General features: G+C 41.9%; 1 protein-coding gene and 1 long non-coding RNA gene across 6 annotated transcripts in view; both read right to left on the reverse strand.

Annotated features, from left to right (window-relative positions):
- The window catches only part of LOC129329687 (serine/arginine repetitive matrix protein 2-like), a 96990-nt gene that overhangs the window by 49128 nt on the left and 33120 nt on the right, over positions 1-14742 (reverse strand). For all 5 annotated transcript variants that reach the window (XM_054979231.1, XM_054979232.1, XM_054979234.1 and 2 more), the window contains 2 exons: positions 13804-13917; positions 12204-12320 (listed from right to left, as the gene is read on the reverse strand). In XM_054979231.1, coding sequence (XP_054835206.1) covers positions 12204-12320; positions 13804-13917 — 231 coding nt within the window. The remainder of the gene's footprint in view (positions 1-12203; positions 12321-13803; positions 13918-14742) is intronic.
- Positions 3795-11210, reverse strand: LOC129329690 (uncharacterized). Its single transcript, XR_008597009.1, has 4 exons — positions 10645-11210; positions 10334-10414; positions 9013-9297; positions 3795-3869 (listed from the first exon to the last, which is right to left on the reverse strand). It is a non-coding gene; the product is annotated as an uncharacterized LOC129329690 (long non-coding RNA).

Below are 14742 nucleotides of genomic sequence, written 5' to 3' on the forward strand. Positions count from 1 at the left end.
ATAACTGAATAGATTCTCACAGAACTCTTGTAGGCTTGCGTGCCAAAACCTTAACTGTCATTTGGGGAGTGGAAAAATCAACTATAACCTAGACTGCTTGATTTGAATTGTCACTTCTGCCAAGCTCTGTGATGGAGAACAGACCTGAACTGCATAGATCCTAATAAAGCTGATTCTGCTGGAACCAACGTGTGTGTTCACTGTGGAGGGGCTTGAGGGGTCTACCTACCAGGGACTGACAGATAGGAAGCATAATGGGTAAATCCTTTCCTGAATGCTAACTTTGTAAACCAATCTTTGATTCCATCTGTACATTATGGTCTTACAAAACTGCAACGGTGACCACAAATGCAAAAGCATCATCCCTCCACCATTTACATGGTTCTCCAGGTGTATGTGATATGGGGAGAGATGGTAGAATAAAAGACCTATCCTCTTCCTTTAAAATGACCATTAACAGGAGTGGTGCTATAGTTGAACATATCACTGATTTTATTTTATTATCACTGATTTTATTTTATTTTCAACTCCGTTAGGTCATGGGCAGTTTCCCAATACTTGAATTTGCACACTGCATTGGTGCAACTGATGGGACACATACTCCCATTACAGCACCAAGTGGGAGACGTGAAGAGTATTCCATCTGTAAAAACTATTATTCCATGCTGCTTCACAGTGATAAAATAGGCATGTGGAAACAAAGAATCTCTGTCTATTTAAAAAAGAATGCTCTAATCACTACACCACAGAGTTGTATTTAAGACAGTTGTCCTCTCCTACGGTGTCTCTCTTAAAAGTTAACAGCCTTCTGATTGACAGAGGTCAGAAGTTTTATTGTTTCCAGGTATAAAGGGAAAAACACATATCCTAGCCAAAAATCATTCACTGTCTTAAGACTTTTATTTAAAATAAATCTTGAAATAAATATAGATTACAAAAATTCAAATTATACTTCCATATGTAAAAGATAACAGGAGATAAGCATATATATCATAATCCTTTATCCTATATAATCTTAGAACTAAAAGATAAAAATAGTTTTAAGAAACTCACCAAACTACTTCCTGAAAGATTAGATAATCTCACACAACCCATGTGTGAGAGATTCAGGGTCTGCTGGGTGTGGTTATTTAATATAAGCTCAATGACGTAAAACTCACATGATCACATTAAAATACACCAATTTGTAACCTCTCCTTGGTATTGCCATGAGTTCTTTTCTGAGCAGAAGATTTTCTGATGGAATATATGTAACAAATTTTGTTCTTATTCAGAACAAGCTGTTGAGATTAGTCTGGGCATTCCATTAACCATTGTGCCTTGTTTTTTCCCCAGGATGTACAGCAAGAACTTAGCAGGGGAAAAAAACGCTTTGCAAATATGAAAATAAAGCTATTGTCAGGCCTGCTTCTTTTTTGCTCAACCAGTATCTGTTTCAGACAGGAGTTTGGGACAGAACAATTGACCACACTGGCAGATTTGTTGATGCAGCGGTAGGATCGAACAGTCGCAATCATAATGCATTTATTTAACTCAACTCGGCAATAAGCCTCACAATCAGGGCTTTTTTTTCAGCTGGAACGCCGTGGAACGGCGTTCCGGAACCTCTTGAAAATGGTCACATGGCTGGTGGCCCCACCCCCTGATCTCCAGACAGAGGGGAGTTTAGATTGCCCTCCGCGCTGCTGGAGCGGCACAGAGGGCAATCTAAACTCCCCTCTGTCCGGAGATCAGGGGATGGGGTCACCAGCCATGTGACCATTTTCACCGAGGGTGATTTAAACTTTTAAAAACTCCCCCCCTTATTCCAGCTGACCCAAAGTGACATCATTGGTCCTGGGAGCATGCACGCACTTTACACATGTACATGTGGTACCAGGGGCACCATCTCCCACCACGAGTTGCCCCCTATGCTGGCAACCCACTGAGTTCCACCACTTTCTTTCCTAGAAAAAAAGCCCTGATCACAATGGATGATGGTGTAATGTTCCTGGAAATCCCAACGTCACCTTGGATGGTGTGAAAGTTCCAGCATTGATTGTGGCTGATGCAGCACACTCTATCTAATGATGGTTGATGATATAGATATATGTTATGGGAGAAATAAAGAGCATTGCAATGGGAAGTCCCTCACAACATTAGTATGGCATATGAATGTTGTACCTTATTTATTCTTAAATGTAACCATTGCAGAAGCTCAGTATGGAAGGAGGTGGCTGCAAAGGGATCGGCCACATCTGCCACAACAAGGAGGTTCAGGAATAACCACTCAGGCAGACCCTGATGCCAAAGAGGAGCTGCCCTTTGCCCAAGGTTTATGCTTGCCCCTTACTGGAGAACAGAATGGTCACTGGCTGGCCTTTTTACTAACTGCTATCTGAGCAGAGTTTCCCAATGACTCATTCCAGACACAAACAAACAAACTCAGCCTGTGGCACAGCAAGTATGTATACCAAGAACTGCTGGCATAGCTGGAGGTGCCACAGGGAACTGCAGCAGAAAAGCTGAACTGCATTTGGTTAAAGCATCGGCAAATAGAAGTACTGAATACCCTACTTTATGGCAAGAGGACAAATCGTGAAGCACACCACACAAACAGATAATCCAGTGTCCTTCCGAAAGGCAGCTAATTACCTCTGTGCACTCAAGCAACACTGACTCCCGAAAGCTCACACCCTGGAGATCTAGCTGGACTTAAGGTGCTATTGGACTTGAATCTTGCTCTTCTGCTGCAGACCAACATGGCTACTCACCTGAAATTATGTTGCCTACCTTTAAGACACATGTACATTTTTCAAAAGTCTGGCTTGAGTTAGGTTAAGATACATACTGTCCAAATAATGACATATGTTCATTTTTCTCAACAGTAAGAGCAATGCGAGGTACTGCAAGGGAAAGATGGAGGCCTTCAGCACTGAACTGAGGACCTTGTGCACCATGATATGCAGAGGACCTGAAAGCAGCGGTGGGATCCCTAACCAAAATATTTTATATTTTATATTGTTTATTGTTATCGTTCTAAAGTTAAGATATACATGTTTGTGTTTTTTTAATAACAAAAGCCCTACTTTTAATTACACACATTGTAGTTGCAAGCATAATAGATATAGCCAAATAGTTCTTTATTTAGAATAACTGGTTATCATGTTTAAAAACAAAAAATACATAGCAAGCCTTGAATCAGTGTGCTAACACAAAAAAACGTCCTGGGGAGTAGGTGTCTCTGGGGTGCACTACACAGAGATAGAGCATGCAGGTACTGCTGGCTGAGTGGGGGACACTTTCGTTAGGGCATTGACTGAGCGTCTGGTATGATAGTGGTGCTGCAAAGAGATTCTTACACATAAAGGCAATGGGTGCTGAATGCTTCTACAACATGAACATCTTAAAAGTTTCAGTGCAGCCTCCAGGACAATGACATCTCTCTTTAGGGCTTCCTGGATAACCTGATGGTCATTTCACATCTCCTCCATCATCTCTTCACAGTGGTCAGTCTGCTCTCTGTGTTCCTTCCTGGGGTCAGACAATTTTTCTTTATGCTCTTTTCTTCATGCCATCCACTCTTCCTTGTGCTCTTTCCGGGACTGTGCCATCATGAGCTCTGCTACGCTGTACAGTGGAGCATTAGCTAAACAAGGGGCAGGAGACAGCTCCACGACATCCACCTCATCATCCTCCACTTGAACAACAGCTGATAAAAAGCATTAACAGTTAGCTTGTGATGGTGTTTTTCTTCTTGCACACTGGTGAATATATCAAAAATGCCCTGCATGAGGATTAGATAGTAACAGTGGTCCCTACTTCCTTCTCATTCATGGTGGGTGTCGCTGGATTATTTTGTCATTTATGTCTGCTTGAAGACACAATTCCTGAAAAACAAGAAAGGAAACTAATCTTGATTTGTTGCCAACCTCTCAATGTTTCTCTGAAGTATAGGAAGGCAGCGCCCCCCCCCCCACTCAACTGTTAGGAAGCTTCCCTGGGGGTAAGTGCTCCCCATGTTTCCCACCAGCTATAACCCAAATGGATTTTTGCTGAGTGAAATTCCACCCCCCCCCCACACACACCATATTCTTTTCCAGGAGAGGCAGGACCTCCCCCTGCATTGAAAAGGGCTTTCACATCTTGTTGTTACGCACAAACTTGTGCCTTAGGTGTCCCTCTCGCCAATCACATTCATGGGGCAAACAAAAATCTCAATTCATGTTTTAAGGAGTATGAGCTTCTAAGTGTAGTTTGTGAACCCATGTATACACATATCATATTAAAAGCTAGCTGTTCTGCTAGGGGCAACCTTCAAATAAAGAAAACGCTTGACCCAGTGGGCTCATAACTTAAATTCCAAATAATCTATCTTTATTACTTTTTTCCACTCAATTTTGCCTTATGTTTCTGATTTCATACTTATTAACAGCCTTCAAACAGTTCCTTGCACATCAAAGGTAACAAGGAGCAAGCCTGAGTGCATTATGGCTTCCTCTTTTGGATTATTCTAAACAAGTTATCTCAATTTTGGCTCTAATATATATATATCCTGAACTCCTTATAACCAAATATACAACCAAAAGAATGACACAGTACTACATGCAATTTTACTGCTCCCTCCAGTATTTCAACTGCAGTCCCTCAGTTATTACTTCTGCAGTCAAATTAGGTTTAAATACTTCTTTACGTAGGAACACAGTCAACAAAGGGGAAAAAATCCATGGGTAGCTTTCTCATGGGCTCTAGTCAATAGATACAACTCAGTTTGATCTGCATGTGTTTCATCCCAAGGGGCTTCTTTAAAGAGCAATTACTCCGTTCCACCTTAAAAAACTCCGTCTCTGTTTTAGTCCTTCTTAGCCCCTTCTTTTCGCAGTGTCCTTCACTAAGAGATACCCAAGAGGAGAATCAATGCCTGTTAGGTATCTTCCAAGTGCCAACTTTCCCCTACTTAAGGAGAAACAGTTTGATAATAATAAAAACTAAATAAAAAACATCCATAGCAGTTATACAACAGCTGGCTCTATCACCCCCACTCCAGCCTAGTGCTTGAGCTCTAATGAGGCACTTGTGTATTTCCTTTCTTACCCAAATTGCTCGATCTTAGAACTTAAAAATAGGGGCACAGGAGCATTTTACAAACTATCTCCCTTCTGCTATCAGTTTATGTCAATCACTGGTTTCAGTCCAAGGCAGCCTTCTTCAGATAGTGGATATTGTTCTGACTGTACTCCTGTAATTCTTACTGGCGTGATGCCCTTGGCCAAACCTGAGTTTCCCCCTTCTGCCTACCGTAATTGGTTTACCTCCCTGTGAGGGGTTTCATTCTCCTTCTGAGGATTCTTTCACGGCTGCCCACAGGGCAGCTAAATAGTGTGAACCCTAAATCTGCTCCCAATGTACAAAGTAGATATATTTTCAAAAGTGCTTATTAGGAACTCCAGGATTAGCAAAAATAGTGGGTTAGCCGGTCCTCATCTTTAAAAACATCACCTTCTTGCAAAAACCCTGAGTTACTGGAATTCTTGTAACTCCTGTCACAGATATGTTAGGCTATCGGCTCAGCCTCCTGGCCCCTTTTACTTCTACCTCCTTCTTGAGCATCTAGCTCTTGGGCACACACAGGCAGTCAGAGTTGTACACCCTGTCCCCTTCAAAAGCCTATGTAGTATGGCATTCAATGTTGTTTAATGACGTTAAAGCCTTATCCAATTCTGCATTTCTATGTGCAGGTTCATGGTCTCTGTGTGCTTACATCTACCTAATCTCCCGTAAGGACCATGAACTGGCCTATTTTATCCCTCTCAGGTATTAGGAACCAGGAGTCCCCAGATCTTGGTTTTCTTACTAATTTGTGTTCTTCTAGGTCCCCTTTAATTGATATTCCGGTTTCCTGTCTTCTACCCTTACTGGCATTTGTAGGCATTGTACATTCTCAATTCTGTTTTCCACAATACCATACTCTTTTGTTGCCTTAAACCAGATATATTCTAATAGGGAATATGCTTCTAACTGTTTACTTTTCTGGCTACCCATCCTTATCTCCCCCTCTACGAATTTCTAACACAGGGAGAGAAAATAGGCAGAATAGAGAAGCTGAGCTCCCTGCAAAAAACAAACACAAAACCCTTCTCCTCCTCTTTGTTTTGTCAAAGTCAACTATTGCCTCTATAAGCTGTAAAAACCAGTAAAGCCCTACTCTCACTCTGAAAAGAAAAACCCAAACTATAACCACAACAACCAGTAGAAAAAAACCTTCAAAGTTAATGTGAGTTAAATTACAAAGTTACCTTTATCCTTTGTAAAAAAAATCTCTCTCCCCCCAATATTCACCACTCGTTACGGGGTTAAACAGAGCCAGCCAATTATGTGAGAAGAACTTTTATTCATGGTGTCTAAACATATCGATCCTGCCTCCTTTTCTTGCTCCAAATTGTACTGATAAGGCTTACTCAATTTCCAGAGTGCACAACCGAGGAACGAGGGGGGATTCTCCCTCTCAGCTCAACTTCTGCTTAGTTTGTTTCCAGTAGCGAGGGGGGGGGGGCAGCGGAGCCAGAAACTCTTGTAAGCCAAAACTCTAGATAAACCTCTCTTTTTTTCCTTCCTGTGCTCCGCTGAATTTCACACCCCAAAGGGAAAATTACTTCACAAAACCCAAACCTTTGCTTACAAAATGAAGACCCCCCTCCCCTATTAAATACTGTAGTCAACTGAAACCCTGCTTGTACTCTAAAAATCTTTAAAATAGACTAAATGTACCAGGTGCCCAGCTCCTTTCCAACCGTTACAAGATAAATGTTCTTGCCTAAAAAATGCTGCTAGACCTCAATGAGCTGATCACAAACTGCTACCATTTATCAAGCATGAACCTTCCAGTCAGGAAAAAAAACCCACATCATTTGCAGCACCCCTCTAATTAGTGATTTGTACTTCGCATACAGCTTGCCAAATTCCCAAACATTCCTCCCGTCTCAACAAAGGGAGCCCTTAAGTGCACTGGGTTAAGATTAGAATCTTCTGTCTAATAGCTTGCTGGGGGGGGGGGCGTAAATTAACTTTGTTCTTCATCCACATATACTCCTGAGCTTTTTTTCTTTTAATTGATCATTTTTAAGATTTCCAAACAGCTGAGAGTTTAAAAAGCAGCTATATATATATTCTTTCTTTTCTTTTCTTCACACACCCCCCCTTGCTCCCAGGTCGCTCGCAAAAGAAATGGGAGGTGGGCAAAATCTCTCTTCAAGTTAACTTTTTCAGTGCACTGAATTATCTCTGGAGAGAAAGAGGAGTGGAAAAACAGTCTTAGCTGATAGCTCAAAGCCAGGGGTTTTTCTCTGAACCGCTTCCTCCCCAAGCACTCTGCTTCTATTTTTCCTCAGGAAGCCTCCCTTCTACTCACAGCTGTTTGCTTTTCCTCCCTTCTGGGGAAATATTATCAAGCGTCTTGCCTTAAATTTCTTTTTGCTAAACAAATGTTCACTTCAAGCTGCAGTATGAAACCTCCTTGTGAGTTCCAGACTGCACGCTGCCCTCTCCACTGTAGCTCAAGGCAATGGGTATTGAGAGAGAAGGCAGTTCAACCCTTGGTTTCCCTTTTTCCAAATCACAAAGGAAGGTTTTTTTTTTCTTGCTTTTTTTCCTCCTGAAACATCCTCTTCTACTCTTCAGACCTGGTCTCTCCCCAGACCGTTTCTCATCGTTACACATACATTAGTAGGAGCAAAAGCTCCGTGCCAAGGCACAGTGGAGAAATAAGAGAGAGAGAAAAAGGGGGGGGGGTTAAAATATAACCAAAAGAAAACCTCTTTACCAGGCATGCAGTTAGCTGGGGCGGACAGTGACTCGGGTCTTATGTGCCACCTCCCCCTTTTCTCTCCTATACGCACACTCGCAAAAACACAAAGATCCTCAAGGTTTGTTTTGACAAACACACAAAACCAATAAGGTCAACTCCAAACATAGAAAGGGAAGGAAAGATACTTTCGAAACAGATTTGACAATAACAGTTTCTCAATACACTCACACCATCCAATTTTTAGGCAGCGTGGAACATTCCCCACTGCCCCTTCAGGCCTGGGTGACTGGTATCTTTTCAGCCCCTGGGAGGGTCTACTCCTGTGGCAGCAACGATGGATTTCCCAACCTGGCTCACACTTTCAAACCCCCAGGCGTCTGGTGCTCTCAGACTTTTCCCCAACCTGGTTTGCAACTTACCCTTCAATGAGGTGCAAGCGCCTACTTGGATATGCTCCCCTTCATACACAGTTGCATTTGCTTATTATACATTCAAAATGAACAGAATGGACTGACAAACACATACAAATTTATCACAAGCACCTTCTCATTCAGAAAAAGAAAAAAGAAAAAAACACACACGCATGCGCATGGAGCATTTTGTGCAACACCACACTGCCCAGTTGCTTACTCCCTTCCAGACCCACCTTGCCAGGTCTGGCGCACACTCAGGCAGTTGATGTGCTTAACCCTGAAAATCCCTTTACACCAGCGAGGCGCTCACTCTTCCTCGCTTCTGTAAAGTCAAGCCTATGTTTCAGGCTCTCCCCACACAGAAGCGGCGGCCCCTTCCCCGCGTCTACACAAACATCTCCCAGCTCACTCTCTTGAGCCCGCCTGCTCCCGCCTTGTCGGGAGCATGCTTAAACCTCTGACCCACTCCCATGAGTCTCTCCTTGAGGTCTCCACTGAGCCCCGCACAAACCCACTTGGCGTTCTCTTGCCAGAACACCTGTTGCGCTCTCATTGAGGTGCTTGCAAACCCTTCCGCTCAGCTCTTCTGAGCTCCTGGCTGTGCCTTCCTTGGCAACCCTTGGCCATCAAACACACTCATCTATTGGCGCCAATGTTCCACACACACACACCTAGGTTTCACAGTTCCCGTTACTCTCCTGTACTCATATATGTGGGATCCCACCTCCCCTCCTCACGTTAAATAATGCCTCTGCCCACCTACTGGGACTTATCAAGTTCTTCTATATCCCTGCCCGAGGAGGGGGCCCTATTTACCTCATTTCTCCTGCACGCTTACACTCTTTCCTCCGCTTCCTTTCTCCAGGACTCCTGCCGGATTACGCTGCGTTTTCCCTGGGGTGCCGACCCCTCACCGGCCACCAACTCCCACCAGCCAGCCAAAGTTTGAGCTGGAGTGCACTTTCTGGGAAGATGTTGATGCCCACCAAGGGCAGCGCCACCAGGGCACAGATGGACGAAGCCCCCACTAGTTATGCACAAACTTGTGCCTTAGGTGTCCCTCTCGCCAATCACAATAAGAGACACACACATCACGGAGTCCTGTAGAATGAAGCAATATATGATTGTTTAATTTAAACAATGGAGGAGCCCCTTTTTCACAGGAGTAGGTGGTCTCCTTGTGTCCGGAGCTCATCAAAATTACAATAGAAACACAGGCAATTAATACTTTCAGATAATCATAACAATATTACAATATTCTAATATTTGATATCTTACTGGCTCGTAACATATCTAGGGTCAGTTCTGATTTGAAGATGCAATTCTGGGCTGGCCCCTCTATTTGGGGGAATTCCAGTCTTCACAGCTTTTTTTTCCTCTGCCCTCATTTTGGAAGGACACTGTCTAACCTTTTAACTACTTTCTTCTGGGCATAATACTTTCAAGGGCGCCAATGAATCTCAATCTTGTGCCTTGATATCTTCTGATAACCGAAATCTGTGGATAGGAAGGGATGTTTACCTATTCGTGCCCTTTTCCCCAGTTCCTTCTCAGCTTTAAGGAAGATAATACCACAGGTGGCCAAAACCAGCTTGCTGCATCAAATCAGTTTTCTACAAAAGGCTCTCTGGTACTGATTTCTATTGGAATCTATAGAATAATATAACATATAATATAAGTGCAGCCCTAAAAGCAGTATATCAGTTCTTACAGAGTTTCAAGTCTTCTTGTTTCAAGTGCCAAATTCTTACAGGTTACATTACAAGTACTACTTTGGCTCCTGAGCATAGAAAAAGTGCAAAGCATGTAATACTGAAAAAGCATAGGTTTAGTATATAAAAATAAGTATATAAAAAACCTCCAAATCTATATCCATCATTGTCATCCGCCCCCCCCCCCTCCCGGCAAGGCTATGACCTGCATCATGGAAGATCCCAAGGAAAATATCCATACGCAAAAAAAAAAAGTCTGGTTCCCATTTTCCTTCTCTCCCAAAGGACACACTGTTCTCCCCTCAAAGCCACAGCACCCTCTCAGTGGATTCTTGTGCTTTATGTGGACAGTCCTCCCCACACACACCATCAATACCCAGGCACATAGATGGCACCTCTCCCGCCCGTGTGTGAATGTGTGTTACCTAAGTTTTCTTGCAATTCTTCTATTGGGGTTTCATCATCTTCCTATTTATTTGCAGTCAAAGATTTCGGGGTGGAAATTTCTGAAGAAAGTCAAAAGGAAAATGATATTCAGTGGTATTTCATTGTTTCAAATGGGAAACCAGCATCATTGGACATTGGGTCTGCGTAAATGTAAAATTCCCTAATGTCCCCTCCCCCCTAAAGAAGAGATTCCTTAGAATCCCTTACTCATAGGAACCACATCCACCCACCAGTACTCCAAACTCTACATGGACATGGTTATCCCCCCAAAATGCAGGAACCCACATACCTGAGTTTGAAGAAGTGGAGTCCCATAAATCATTGGCGTTAATGATGATGCAATCATGGTGAAAAGTTAAACCGAATCCTCCTGCAATTCCAAGGGTAGGATGGTGGGTTCCTGCTGCACTTACAAGTGTAACCTTTGGACAAGTCTGTTGGGTCTGATGCTTGTTTCGCTACACAAGATCCAATGGAGTTCTATGTAGAAAGGGCAGGTTGCAGGGACATTGCTGGACCTGCTGTTGTGGGCAACAACCCTTTTGCACTCAAGATGCAATGACTTGGTTTTTGTCCGGCACTCATGTATCAAACAACTGTGTCCACATGGTCGCTTGGTCAGCAATTGTTTCAAAGCAATCAATGTTTCAATGGAAGGTGCAGAGTCCCTCTTGAACTATTTCTTCACCACAGACTGACAGCCAGTCAGTATTTCCACCATTTTTCTCTCCAGGAGACCCCACTTAATCTCGCAGGCTTGTCTTTCTCTTTAGATTGCATGTGGAAGAGGAATTTAGCACACAGTGTGCACAGAGCTGGAAAATGGAGCCCAGGCGTGATGTTGAAGTGTGCTCTTCCAGAAGGAATGTTCTGGGGACACTGAGGATTGAGAGCTTTCGTTTCTGATCTGAATGGCCATTTTGGATTTGATAAGCACATGTGTGGCATATTGCTGTTTTGATATAATGCTAGTATGCACATTTTTTTAAAAAGTGCACCACCCACCATGCACCACAAGAAAATGGTGGGGGTGGATGGAGAAACAAGGTAGGCATTACAGATAGGCAAAATGCAATCAAGAGGTTCCAAAAGAAAATGGAGGAAAACAGGTTTTAGAAAGAGTAGGGAAACAACAGAAAAGTCAGAGCAGCAAGAGATATGAAATACAGCTGTGAGGAAGCAATTAAAAAAGAACTGTACAAAGAGAACTCAAATTGGAGCAGTAATCTGTCTCAAAGATACCAAAATCTCAACTCTAAGCACTGGTGGTTGTGCACCAGTGCCCCAAGACATTTATTTCAGCCATTACTAGAAACACTGGAAAGTGTGTAGGTTCCATAGGATGTACACTGCAAATATGACGTTAGTAGGCCACCCAGATCTCATTCCATCAACCTATGTGCTCTTACTGTAAGGAAGTGGTCTCAAGAGATCCATCAGTAAAGGGATAGGGAACGCATTGGTAGAGGGATAAGGAGGGACCACAGTCCTTACTACTATTGTAGTAAATATTGAGAGAGCATAGACTTCACTACAATTGCTATAAGTATGGGTTGTTCCTATGTTGTTTAATATGTCAGTTGTAGAATTGCTTATGCTCTGTTCCAACATTTCTTCAGCTCTGTACTGGATTTCTATTTTTTAAACCTTTGCAAATTTGCATATATATAGCCATTACATATATATACCCATTACATGTTTATTGAAATGTCTTTGATATTGACTGTACTGACTCATACTGTGTAATCCACCTTAAGTCTCAGTGAGAAAGGAGGACTATAAATAACATAAATAAATGAATAAAATAAATAGCTTAGAATAAGTAGAGACTTAATTCATCATACTTACCAGCTCAGCCTTTTCTGCCTTTGCTGGACTGCACATTTGGCATGTTAAGGAGTCAGGAGGCAAACAAAAACTGAACTGTGAAGGAGAGATGATGGCTTTGCTGATCTTCCGACTGACCTAAAAGCATTTCAAATAGAAAAAAGGAGGAATTAGACAACAGTGAGAGATTAAACGAGCTGATGTTTTTGCTGTCTATGCTACATGTGCTTTCAGAGGCACTGTGAAGATACACTGAAAAGTTGTTCCCTAACTCAAGGAATATTGGAAGTTATACAGCTGAGAGATGGATTGCCACACCTTCGTAAGTGAGAATATCCCTTACTAATATGCAAATTTTAAAATCTCTATTATAAGGACTAATAAATTTTTCTTCTGCTTTTGGTCATTTAACTTATTTAACCTATGCATTCCATCTGAACTGGTCAAACATTTGATCAATCACTGGCTTTTTAAATCTCAAAACACCTGGCCATTTTTCCTGCTTCCTCTTGCCAAAATCTAGGTGAAATTGAAACCAGCTCTACTAAATCTCATCAAATCTACAACATTTCCTGCACAAGATACAGATAAGATGCCTTAACATTGTAACCAAACATTTTCCCCCTCTTTCACATCTGCTTAGTTCTTTTTAAGAGTTCTGGAGAACAAAAAAGCATATACACTATTTTGTGCTATTCCAGTTGGTCCAAACAAAAGCGATCTTTTCCTTACCTGCTCTTTTGCAATATACAACTTATATAATGTACAACACTGTAGCTATAACCATTTGGAGAGGTGTGTGTGTGTGGGGGGGAGTACCGTACAAAGAGTTCAGAAACAAATGTACACTTGCCTTAATTCATTTCAAACATAATTTTGTTGTTGAGTAATTCTAATAGCATTTGTGAGTGACGTTAAGAACATTTTGCATACAGCAGCCATGGCACAGTGCCACCTATTAGAGCCTGAATTCTGAATCTGAATATAGTTTTGCCATGGTGGAATCTAGCTATTAGCAAATGGAGGAAGTGAGGATGCTGAAATTCATGTGCCATGTGGAAGGTAATAGAAATAGTTACAGACTCTTAGAATGTGAATGGAAGGAAGGAAATTTGAATGAGGAGTCCTCCCAGTTCGCCCTATAAGCCAGGGAGCCTGTCAAAGCCTCTGCAAGTGACTGGGGGATTTAAAACCTTACTAACTTTAGAAACTGATTTGTCCAAAAGCACTGACAGTATAAACAGTCTACTCACATGAGCAGTGTAACTTGCAGGCAGCACGTTCATACATGATCCCCTGATTCTCTGCTGCAAAACTTCAGTTTGTCAACTGACAGAAGTGAGCAGGCAATTCCATACAAGCCTGCGTCTATTGTATAGTGTTTTTCTTTAAGTTGGTCTCAAATATCTTGTTACAACCGACTCACAGTCTCAACTCCAGGCATTAGTGTTTGTGAACCAGTGTCTTGAGACAAATATTTCAGCGACCTCTAGAAACACTGGGAAGTGTGTAGGTTCTGTAGGATGCACACTGTAAATGTGAGGTCAGCAGACCACCCAGATCTCATTTCACCAACATATGTGCTCTTATCTATGAATAAGCAGAATTTAATTCATCATACCGGCTCAGCTGCTTCTGTTTTTGCTGGATTACACATTTGACATGTTGAGTCAGGAGGCAAACGAAAACTGAACTGTGAAGGAGAGGTGATGGCATTGCTGGTCTTCTGACTGAACTAAAGGCATTTCAAACGGAAAACAAGGTAACAGTGAGAGATTAAACGAGCTGATGTTTTTGCTGTCTGTGCTATATGTGCTTCCAGAACCACTGTGACTCTGAGAAGATAACACCGAAAAGCTGTTGCCTATCTCAAAGAACACTGATAGCTATAAAGGTGAGACAACTATTGCCAGATCTTTGTCAGGATTTTCTTCTGTTCCTTTAACAGCACTGGCACAAAGGAAAAGGAAACCCTTCAAACAACTTATAAAAAAGTGCATACACACAAAAGGGGGTGGGGGCTTACACCCACAAATAATGAAAATAAATGAAAAATCTATTTAGAAAATATGTAAATAGAGGGCAAAAGATAACTATACACCAGAAGGCATAAGTAAATCCAATGACTACTTGTACGAAGACACAAATATGAAGAATACATAAAAGAACTGAAAAACATCACTGAAAGTCAGCCACAAGTCAAAAGGCTGATAAATGACACTTGTGTCTCATTTTTTATTCAAATTTTTCTTCATTGGGAGGCTTTTTGGATACATACCCTGGGCCTGGATGCTATACAGCTAGTGATCTGAACAAATGATTGGATTTGTCATCCTTTATCTTAATTATTTTTGCCCCCTTTAAGACACGAGTATTTCTAACATATAGACGAGAGTCAGGAATTCTTTCACAGCTCTGACCTTGCATTGCAGAGGCCTGTGAGAGAAAAACTGGTTATCTTCAGCTCTTTATTTCATTGGCAATAATTATGCAGCTTTTCTAGCTTAATATTTACTTCTGTATATTGAATCAAACACACTAATGTTATCTCACTGATTAT

This window comes from Eublepharis macularius, chromosome 5 (genome assembly GCF_028583425.1).
Source record: "Eublepharis macularius isolate TG4126 chromosome 5, MPM_Emac_v1.0, whole genome shotgun sequence".
NCBI lineage: Eukaryota > Metazoa > Chordata > Lepidosauria > Squamata > Eublepharidae > Eublepharis > Eublepharis macularius.